Source organism: Myxine glutinosa, chromosome 4 (assembly GCF_964187855.1).
Source record: "Myxine glutinosa chromosome 4, kmMyxGlut1.1, whole genome shotgun sequence".
NCBI classification, from domain to species: Eukaryota; Metazoa; Chordata; class Myxini; order Myxiniformes; family Myxinidae; genus Myxine; species Myxine glutinosa.
In genome coordinates, this window is record NC_136264.1 from 61568907 (window position 1) to 61580375 (window position 11469).

General features: G+C 41.8%; 1 protein-coding gene across 1 annotated transcript in view; it reads left to right on the plus strand.

The window, feature by feature from the left end:
* The window catches only part of LOC137424685 (retinol-binding protein 1), a 35590-nt gene extending 24392 nt beyond the window's left edge, over positions 1-11198 (plus strand). The window contains exons 5-6 of the mRNA XM_068112400.2: positions 2244-2345; positions 10956-11198. Coding sequence (XP_067968501.1) covers positions 2244-2345; positions 10956-11012 — 159 coding nt within the window. The 3' untranslated portion in view covers positions 11013-11198. The remainder of the gene's footprint in view (positions 1-2243; positions 2346-10955) is intronic.
* The last annotated feature ends 271 nt before the right edge of the window (positions 11199-11469 follow it).

The following is an 11469-nucleotide window of genomic DNA, read 5'->3' on the forward strand; positions in this document are numbered from 1 at the left end:
CCAGTCCAGTACCAAGTGAAGGACAATACCAAGATCCAACACATCACCATGAAGCGGTTCTTGTCACACGATCAGACAAAGTCAGATTTGGCAGAATATCTGGCTGAGAAAACGTTGGAGTACAACAGAGATGCCTCCAAGCTGATAATTATATGTGCAGCAGGAAAGGCCAAGAGTAACAAAGGCGTGCATTTTGAAGACAATAATCATGAGGAGGCAGACACTCTGATGATTCACCAAGCAGTGCTGGCAACTCGCCGCAATCCCAACGCAGAACAGCTTACCTTCTTCTCTCCTGATACGGATGTCCTGGTCTTGGTCATAGCTAACTATGATGTTCTGCTCAAAAACACTGCTGTCTCCCTTGTGTCGGGCCTTGTGCAAGTACAACCAATCTGGAACAATCTTGGCGTCGAAAAGGCCAAGGCATTGCCAGCATTCCACACATTCACAGGAGCAGACAATACTGGACGGTTTTCGCGAATAGGCAAAACAACATGGTTTGAAGCTTTCGTCAGAGCCGATAGTGACGTGATACAGGCCATGAGAATGCTCGGTGATGCTGCAGATGTGACCGCAGATCAGATGTCCAACTTGGCAAGATTTGTATGTGCAGTGTACGTACCAAAGGGAATATGTATCAACAGCATTCCGGAGTTGCGCTGGTACCTCTTCTGTAAACACATGACTGAAAGTCACAAGTTACCTCCAACGCTAGGGGCTCTAAATCAGCATGTTGATCGTGTACATCTTCGGGCAAGGGTATGGGCTCAGGCTACTATCGCACATCAAGTGTTCCTGGATCCACAGCAACATGGCTACTTCAAGGACAACGATGGGGAATTGAAACCACTAATGACAGATGTACCACCAGCACCGAAAGCAATACTTGAGATGGTCAGATGTCAGTGCAAAGGAGACTGCTCATCGAGACGGTGTTCGTGCCGTGCCAATGACTTGGCATGCACAGACTTGTGTTTGTGCAGCTCCGAATGTGAAAACGACGATGACTGTCAACCTGTTCTCTGCTCTGACGACAGTGATGAGGACATTTGAAAACCTATGAGGACAAAATGTTGATGAATGTTGACAAAGATAAAATTTCATCTATGGGAAATATTCTATGTTCAAATAAAAGTAATTATTACATGTATAATTATGGATTGTATAGCCTCATCTCTATATACTTACCTCTTGAATACATAAATCACCTGTTTAGGATATATGAGGGATGTGGTTTCATAATTATGATCCGTGTGCCACAATGTAGCGAAACATCACTCAATGTGGTATACATATTCAGAAAAAAACATGTTTCCTGAAAGTGGCCATCTTGAAAATCCGCTGTAGGCTGCCACCTGGTATCCCAGGGTAGGTGTAGATTATTTTAGATGGCTTCATGTGATTCCTCATCCCCAAAAATGTGGGTATAGGTGTTGGAATCAGCACTCTAGGTGGTTCGGATGTTGAGATATCGCGAAAAATAGGTTTCCGATGGTGGCCATTTTGAAAATCCAATATGGCCGCCAAAGAAAAATTTGCGCAAATGGAAACATGGTTTTTCGGATTCCTGGTGCTATCAGCTTTCCAAAAATGTATAGTTTTGCTAATCTCCACAAAAAAAGAACGAAATTACATAACAAACCTGACTAATACCTATATAATCTTTATTTTACTCAACATAAGAGTTCCTATCATTTCTCATCATTTTTTTTAACCTGACAGTCCTGGATGATGGCCTGTTTTTACATTAATTATGCAAGTGATCATGTGATCTTGGACATGAGGGCCCTCATGATGGAGCGGAGAAAGAGGCAGAGCAGACATAATATGGCAGTGATTGAGTGAATGAATATGAAAGAATGATCGTTTTATATGCATTCACTCATTCACTCATGGCGGTAAGCCTGTTATTGAGTAAAGTCTGTTATTGTACGCTGGTGGTCTGGATCTGATTTCTTGCAAACACAACAGAATTGGCGACGAGGATGGCGACTTCTGTTTCCCTTACCTGTTCCGTATCTGTATTTTGATTAAATCCGTCAATGGAGTGAAGGGTACGAAGGCAAGCCGAGTGTACCACTAACCGAGCTAGCAGGGCTGAACACACCCGTTTATTTCCTGAAGAGTATGCAAGTTATAATCAACATCCTAAACAAATTACAAGTTCCTGTTTATAATCTTTGCCAATAAATGAGGATGAGCTTAGGATGACATCCTAATAATGAATTTTCTTTCCGCAGACTACGGTGGCATATCATGGTGATAAGCTGGTGTGCGTACAGAGAGGAGAGAAAGAAAATCGTGGTTGGACACATTGGATTGAAGGAGACAAACTCCACTTGGTGAGCCACACAGTGTATACTGTATATCTTATATTTTCAAATAAACAAAAACTTTAGCTCTCAAATATATATATATAGATTTTTAACCCTAACTTGAATTAATAACTTTCATTGTCCATAAAACTGGTGTACAGTCGTGGCCAAAAATATTGGCACCCTTGCAGTTTTTTTTAAAATAATGCACCATTTCTTCCAGAAAATTGTTGAAATTATAAAATCTTTTGGGATCCACATATGTATTTCTTTGGTTTGCAGTAGAACAAAATAAAAAAAACAGCTGAAAAAATGACTAAATCTTAACTAATTTCACACAGAAATCCTAAAATGGCCCGGACAATATTATTCGCACCTTTTAGAAGTTGTTAGAAATAATTAGAATTCAAGTAGGTGATTCTCCTTTACTTTGGAATAATTGTACTCACCGATGGTGACTTGCAGGTGCCTGCAATATAAAAATCACTCATTCAACCAGTTTGAATCGAGAAAAGGAGTCATTTTGCTCTTTTGTGTCACTGTGTGTACCAAAATGAGCATGAAGAAAAGAAAGAAAACCAGAGAATTGTCTGAGGAGGTCAGACACAAGATTGTAGCCAAGCATGGACAATCTCAAGGCTTCAAGCCAATCTCCAGTGACCTTGATGTTCCTGTGTCTACTGTACACAATGTTATCAGGAAGTTTAAGGCCCATGGCACTGTAGCCAACCTCCCTGGACGTGGCCGCAAGAGAAAACTTGATTGCAGATTGCAGCGAAGGATTGTTCGATTGGTGGAGAAAGCACCTCGATCAACCGCCAAACAGATTCAAGCTGACCTTCAGACACAACGTACGACAGTTTCAACTCACACCATCCATTGCCAACTCAATGAAATAAGGGTATATGGAGGACCCGACTGCTGATAGAGAGAGATATAAGAAAGCCCGTTTTGGAGTTTGCCAAAACACACCTGAACAAGCCAAAATCTTTCTGGGAGAATGACGTGTGGACAGATGAGGCCAAATTAGAGCTTTTTTGTAAAGCACATCATCTCTATGTTAACAGAAAACAAAATGAAGCCTTCAAAGCAAAGAATACCTTCCCTACAGTCAAACATGGAGGAGGTTCAGGAATGTTTTGGGGTTGCTGTGCTACCTCTGGCACTGGGTGCCTTTAATGTGTGCATGGCATCATGAAATCAGAGATTACCAGGCATTTTGGAGCACAATGTTCATCCCATTGTCAGAAAGCTGGGTCTCTGTCGAAGGTCATGGGTCTTGCAGCAGGACGACCCCAAACACACTTCAAAAAGCAACCAGGATTGGTTCAAGACAAAATGCTGGACTGTTCTGAATTCGCAGCAATGAGTCCATATCTAAATCCCATTGAACACCTGTGGGGAAATCTGAAAACAGCAGTTGGGAGAAAGCACCCTTCAAATCTGGGCGAACTGGAGCATTTTACACAAGAAGGGTGGGACAAACTGCCAGTAGAGAGGTGTGGGAAGCTCATTCATGGCTGGAGGAAGTGCTTGACTGCTACCAAATATTAAGTCTAGGTGTCAATAATTTTGTCAATGCCATTTCTCTTTATTTTCTGATTTAAAAGGATATATTAAGTTCTGAATCAAAAACAAAGGTTCTCTAATATTAACAGTGAAATAAAGAATTATGGAGACCAATTTTTTTTTGTCAATTTCAACTTGTTTTTAGATACAATTGTGAGTTATTTGAAAAAAGTGCAAGGGTGCCAATATTTTTGGCGACGACTCCATGTGAAAATTTGCACGCAAAAGTCTGCATATGTCTTGTGGTTAAATTGCTTCATGTGGTTTTCCAAATTACTGTACACAAGGTATTAAAATTTAATCATACTTTCACATTGGTGATGGTTAAGTAATATAAAATCTTATTTTTTTTCTAATGTGAGCTTCTGAATCATTTTATTCAGAATTGTCATTTGATGTGATGTGCAACAAATGTGAAGGCAAATTGTATTGTTTATAAAATGTTTGAGCTGCAGTATATTTATTGACAATGAACGATGATTCACTGGACTCTGGGTCCATTTATTACATCCATACAGAGGGTGGGTTAGGAAAACTATTGGTAATTGAAATTGTGAAAAATAGAAGGAAGAGGATCATGGATGAGAGGAGAGGAGAGAGTGTAAAGGTAGGACTCAAGATGGGAGGGGAAGAAACGGACGTACGGAGCAAGTGTTTGTGGACGGGAGGGGTGACAAAATTTGCATATGTAATTCATAGATTCCCCACACCTCATCCAACAAAAACATTTGTACATTCCCCTAATCGACTATTTCATCCCAAATGGGACAATGCTTAGGACATTGTAAATAATAATAATAATAATAATAATAATAATAATAATAAATAAATAAAAATACCATGGCAACTTCTTTTTCAGAAAGACAGGCCACCTCCAAGTTCATAAAACAACGATATTGACACTAATTAGGGGTTTCCAATTTGTGGGCATACTTGCATGAAGGATTGTTCCAACAGGATCATGCAAAGATAACATGCTTCCTTTTAAGCTGTCTTGTCTGGGTTAGATTCCCTACCCAATGGCAGCGTTAAGAAGGGCCCTCTGGCAAAAATTGGTGGGGGGCAGTGGCACAATGAAGGGGGTGGAGGAGCGGAGTCCAGGAGGCTTGAGCCCCCTCCCCTAAAGGGACTCATTCCAAAAGGGACTCACACTCACACCAAAAAATGGTTTTTACGGATGTCCACGGACGTCCACGGATGTTCTTTCTACGGCAGCGTTGCGATTTTTTGAGCAAAATCGTGAACACCCGGGAGAGGATTTTGCTTGACCGTGACCGATTCACAGCGGTTTATTACGGTTTAGTACGGACTGCTACGGCTTCGTTGCGGATAGACACGGTGGAGATATGTCTTGTGGTTAAATTCTATGTTTGCTTGTGTTCCTTACGGTTCCCGGCCCAGAATATAAAAACGGGGGCCCCCCCGCTCTCCCCTCATTCTGCTGCTGACTTCCAAGGGGGCAAGACCTATCCAGGAGAGCCATGGATGGAGCACCCGCTGCCCAGAGAGTCCAAGGAGAGGGAGAATCCTTGCGGATGGTTAAGATGGCCTTACGGAGTCTTACGGTGGTGTTATGGCAGTTGCGGAAGCGTTGATGAGGCATTGAGGAAGCGTTACGGTCTAGATTTCCATACCACTGCCGTAATATTCTTACGAGAGTTTTGGTCTGGACCAAAACTCTCGTAAGAAATTACGACCCCTCCCGGACGCTTAAGGATCCATACGAATGCTCCAGGAAGCGTTGAGGATGTCCCAGGTGCCACAAGGAATGCTCCCGGTTGTGCACGATTTTTTCGCCGCAACACCGCCGTAAATGTCGTAACGACCCCGTAAGGCCGGTGTGAGGGGGGTTTTAGCCATAGACATGATTACAGTTTTGATAGCCAGTCTAACCATGCAGAGATGGGATTGTGTGTGCGTGTACGTGTGTGCATGTCATAACTCTTTTTACCATTTGAGTTCAACAAACCCTTATAAGATGTAGAGCACCTTGATAATCTCACTCACCCAGACGCCTTGATTTTGTGCTGTAGCTAATTAGCAGATAACATGTTTATCTGCAAAGGCCCATGGCAATGTAGCAAAGGAATATTTAATTCTGGTTGCGCTCCTGCCTCCCACTTCCGATCACGTTTCACAATCTTTCGAGATGTTCCCTGTGTTGGATGTCTCTCTCTCCCAGAAAATGATGAGATGGTAGCCTAATAAACTAAACGGCACTTGGAGAATGCATAGTTTCGCCTCGTGTGTTCATTCTGAACAAAAATACCATCATTAACTGAACACACTACTATAATGGCCCACTGCTATTATTGCCTATATACCCGTATCATCCATGCACCCTATTATGTCATGTAGTTTCTTGACATGGGTTATGAACATCGTAAATTTAATTATTTACTCAAATCTGGTCATAGATCAGATATATTAAGTTTCTGATTTATTTTATTTTATTTTGGATAAAAATTTCAATTCAACCAATTATGGCTGGAATACCACTTCACCAATAAGTCATCATTATCAACTTGTATATGTCATGGGCAGTTGATGACATATGCCAAGTTTCTATTTTTTTTTCATTGAGCGGTTTGGGAGAAAATGATGTCCAATTTTTTTGCTTTAATCCAATATGGCTGCCATACCATGAGACCTATGACAGAGTTAGCAATAAAATATTCTACATTGGGAGTCCCTCCTTTGTTTAAAGTTTTGCTTCGGCCAGACAAGCGGCTGCAGAGAAAACCATTTTTAAAGTGAAAATATGTCAACACAGACAGACAGACGGACAAACAGACAGGGGCATTGCAATATTCTCACATCCCCTTTGGGATGCTGTGGGTTCATCTGTGTTGTAGCTCAGTTGCCTGGTACAAATTCCAGCGTGTTGCTCTAACATTGGCTGTAACGGCAAGCTGGTTTGTCTTTCCACTCTGAGGCTGTACCAATGGAATTGTCGAGTCAGCCGATGCGTTGTGCTAATTGGTACGATGGAGCCGTTGTTAAAATCGTCTCACATTAACGACCAAGCAAACTGAGGAGAGGCATGGTACGGTCTGGATGTGTTATGTTAATAACTGTTGCCAATTACCGTAGTCCCCGACAGACTTTCCTTGCAAGAATGAGGATCACAGCTGTTCAAATTCAGCCCGAGACCAGGTATGTTTAATTGTAAGAATAAATAATGGGTGGGAAACACAAGCATTTGAATGGCACTCGGTAGAGCGCATGCTTCCACCAGGCTAAATCCTACTAATGGCTGACAGTTCCTACAAAACTGACAGTTTACGTTTTGGTTCCTACTCATGGGCCAGGCCTGCATCCTTACCTTAACCAAAATATATTCATCTTGTTCTTGTCACCTACCCAACTCATCTACCAAGTTGTCAGAATCTGTCCATAACTATTTGAGATATCGTTTTTGGCCCTATCTATCAATGGTGAAGAATCCCTTAAAATCTTTTTAGTATCTGGATCCAGATCCGGTTTCACCAAAATTAAACAAATTATTGTCCTCCAAGTTTCATCTGAATTCGTCCATAACCTTTTTTAGATATCCTGCTCATCAACATGCAGACAAAAAGGATGAAAACATAACTTCCGTCCACCTTTGGTGGGGGTGGGGGGGGGGGGGCAGGGGGGGGTTATAACAATAATCAACAAGAGCAATCAGAGATTGCAAACCATTGCCAGGACTTGTATTGTGTGGCAAATAAATGAAAGGCCATTGAGTAAAAATGAACAGTCCAAATGGTCTCGTTGTAAATGTGCAAAGGTCTGGTCTAAAAGTTGAAAGGCAGAATTGGCTGAAGGGGTCTAAAGGTCAAAGGGGTCTACAGGGTATGAAAAGGTCTGAAAGGCATGAAGGTCTAAAGGTTAGAAAGGAGTCAAAGGATCCTCATGGTTCTAAAGGTACCAAGAGGATATTGCAGGTCTTGGGGGGTGGGGGCATCTTCAATGGTCTTGGGGGTTTTCGAGGGTTTTAGGAGTCTTCCAGGATCTTGGGGGTCTTCCAGGGTCTTGAGGGTCTTCCATGATCTTGGGGGTCTTCAGGAGTCTTAGGGGTCTTAAAGGGTCTTGGGGTTCTAAATGATCTAATGTCATTAATACACGCACATGCTGTGCAGATAGACACTAGAAATCACTCATATAGCGACACTGAGTGAAACAGAAGGAATCATTGCTCCAACACTCTTAGCTTCTGAGATATCGGCCAAAATGTGTTTTAAACATTGACATTGACAGGCAAACATTGAAGTACATGTGCTTAGGAAATCCATTGCTCTTACGTCATAAGTTAAAATGGTAAAGTTGTTGGAAATTGATCGTAGAACATTTTGGCGTCAACTGGAAGTCCATACAATTTCTGGTTCTGGAGTTATCGCTCAAAACGTGTTTTATGTTTTTGCAACATCACGTTGTAATGTGTTGAGCGATTTTTACGAAAGTTTGTCGCGAACCGTCACAGGGACGGCGCCTACAATCGGTGGAGGGGTTTGGGCGCTAGGTGAGCGGACAGCCAAACCAACAAGAAAAACATCGTGCAGAGTTAAGAGCCCTCAGACAAATTTGACATGAAAAATAATTGGTGTTGAATTCAAAGACCAAATTTGCAAATCTTCTTCAAATTTCAGGTCAATAGGATGAAACTTGATGAATTTAGAAATTCGACAAAGTTGTAGACCTTTGGCCTATTTTGACTTTTTGACCTCAAAATACAGGCTTCTCATGACCAACTCTACCATTTGGCGAAGTTTCATGAAGATTGGTTTAATTGGTGACCTGCAGATGAGCAGACAGACAAACAAAAGTAACTGAACCAATCTACATACTTTTCAAATGCAATACCCTCTCCTCTGGTAAGGGTAATAAAAAACCCTTAACCCACTATTGATAATACGTGCCCATGAACCAACGAACAAATGGGAATCCTTAATTATCTAAGACATTATCTGGGCCTACATTCATTCCACTACAGAGAAGACAGAGGGAATCCACAAGACGAAAATACAGAGTACTCCTGGCAGTGTCCTGCAGGAAGAAGGTCAGTGCAGTACCAGCTGCTTGTGCAGAGAAAACTCCCTGGGCTCAGAAGAGAGGACATGGCTCTGGCTCAGGGGTGGTGTGTGTGATGCTGTGACATGAACAACAAAGCACAGCTTTCCCCAGGCTAATTCCGGAGCTTCTTCCTAGTTCCGCTCATCTGCGCTTTTAAAGCCTCCGCCGTGTTTTAAAGCCACCCATCCCCTCTCCGTTTTGAGTATTCCGTTTGATGGGGGGAGGACTGCCCCTTACGGGGGCTGGGTCCTTCCCCTTACATTTCGAGCAGGAACGAAGCCATTTGCACCCCTAAACTGGTGCTGACGACCCAGTAAAACACCAAAAAGAACATAAAAGACAGATTTACAAAGGACAGAACATAAAACAAAGGCTCGCAGGGATTGTGATTTTTATGCGCATGCATCCGGAGGGGGTGGACATCGTCTATCTATTACATGTAACGCATATGTAATATCACAATTGATTACTTTATGGTTATTCTAAGACATTTACAAAAGAGTTAATTAAACTGTACTAAGTAATGTTAACCCCGAAGAGTCATTTTGACAATAATAGTTTACAAAGTAATTATTTAACAATTTATAATTGCACATTTCATCGTACTAGGGCATGCCCGTACTATATATAAGCTAGGACGTGCCCGTACGTGGGTGCCCGTTCCTTGCCAAAAAAAAAAAAAAAAAAAAATTTGTGTAGGGGTGTGTGTGTGTAAACATCCTAGGGCGTGCCCGTACGTGGGTGCAAAAAAACATGCGTGCAAACAACAACAACAAAAAAAAACTTTGAAACCACGTGGCAGTAACGACCACAGAACCCCCCCCCCCCTCTATTTACATGAATGGTTTGGTCCATTCGCAACGACCACAGAACCCCCCCCCTCTATTTACATGAAATGGTTTGGTCCAAAACGAACGGCTTGCGGTGTTTGGTAAAGAAATCGCCATAGCTCGGTAACTACTTGTCCGATTAATTTCAAACCTTGAAAAGGCACATCCTCGGGTCCCCAGCAATATACCTGGCAAGTTTAAAGTATATCGGACCCGTGGTTGTCGAGAAACAGCGGTCACAGACAAACACACACACAGACACACACACACAAACACACACACACACACACACACACACACACACACACACACACACACACACACAGAGATTGCTGGAATTATAGATAGATTAGTATTTCTTTTCAAAGTTTCTGCTGAAGTGGTATTTAATTTTACTTTCTGCTGTAATTTACGTTGAAGATGTATAAAGAGCCAATATACACTACGTTTGAGCTTATATGATTTGAAAACGAATAAATAATTTGAAACGTACCCTCTAACAGGGCCCCAGGGGGCCCCACAGGGCCCCACAGGGACGCTATTGCATTTCGCATGGGGCTCTCTAAATAGCTAATGCCATCACTGTCCCTACCTGACTAGAAAACTATCAGATTGGTATTTTACAGGCAGGGTGTTGCATCATAGTGTGCCATTCCTCAGATGGACGTTAAGCTGCGTGTCTCATCTGCTAGCATAAGTTAAATGTCACATGGTGTCTTTCGCGAAGGTTACTGGCACTCTGAAAAAATTACAAATTCCAGCCAAATAACCTTCAGTCGAACTTTTTCTTTTTTTTGTATACAAGATCGAGGCTCGTGAAAGAGCTAACATTAATCACACAAAAAGTCAAACCGACACATAAAACACAAAATAAGGGGAGCGGAAGACAAGATGGGGAGAGAGGAGGAAGGACACAAACACAACATTTGAGAGCAGGGACATCGAGAGAAATGTGGGAGGGAGAGGGCTTGGGGGGAAGTGGGAGAGGTATAAAACATATGGACACTGCAAGGACTTTAAATTCTTTATAAATTCTTGAAAGACCTGAGCCAAAACCCTTCCTTGGCCACCCCCCACAAAGGAGACAAATATCTTGACAAATAATTGAAGCTGTTAAAGAAGGTAATATTTGTTGCAGTTGTTGCATTATAATTAAGGATTAAATATCTATTTTCCTTTTCAGGAAATGCACGTGGAAGATGTCATTTGCAGGCAGGTCTTCAAGAAAGCAGAGAAATGAAAATGGAAACGTTTTCACGATTTCCCAGTCGGAATTTGTACGGGAAGTGAGTTCTATTCTGCAGTGCATAAACAGCAAATTTTGAAGTTGATTTGTAACCATTCAATTTGCTGCAGTATTAAAAGGCGCATTAAAAAACTGGTCATGTGAACATGTTTCTAGAATAAATATTAAAATACTGTACAATTGTTTTTCTCTTTTTCTGAACTAATTTTGCATCTGTCATTCATCATTCATGAAGGAGAGGTAGCTCCTGAGGTCGAACCACCTGGTCAAAGACGCTCAGTTTTGGTTCTATCATAACCAACCTGGAGCAGAACGCCAGTGGCACTTGATAGGGTCTTGCACCAATAAATCCAGGTGAGGTGAGAACCCTCCAAAGTCTCGAATCGCACATAAATGTACAGGAAAACAATTGTCAGGATTTATTGCACTAAATTAGGATAACCATTTATAA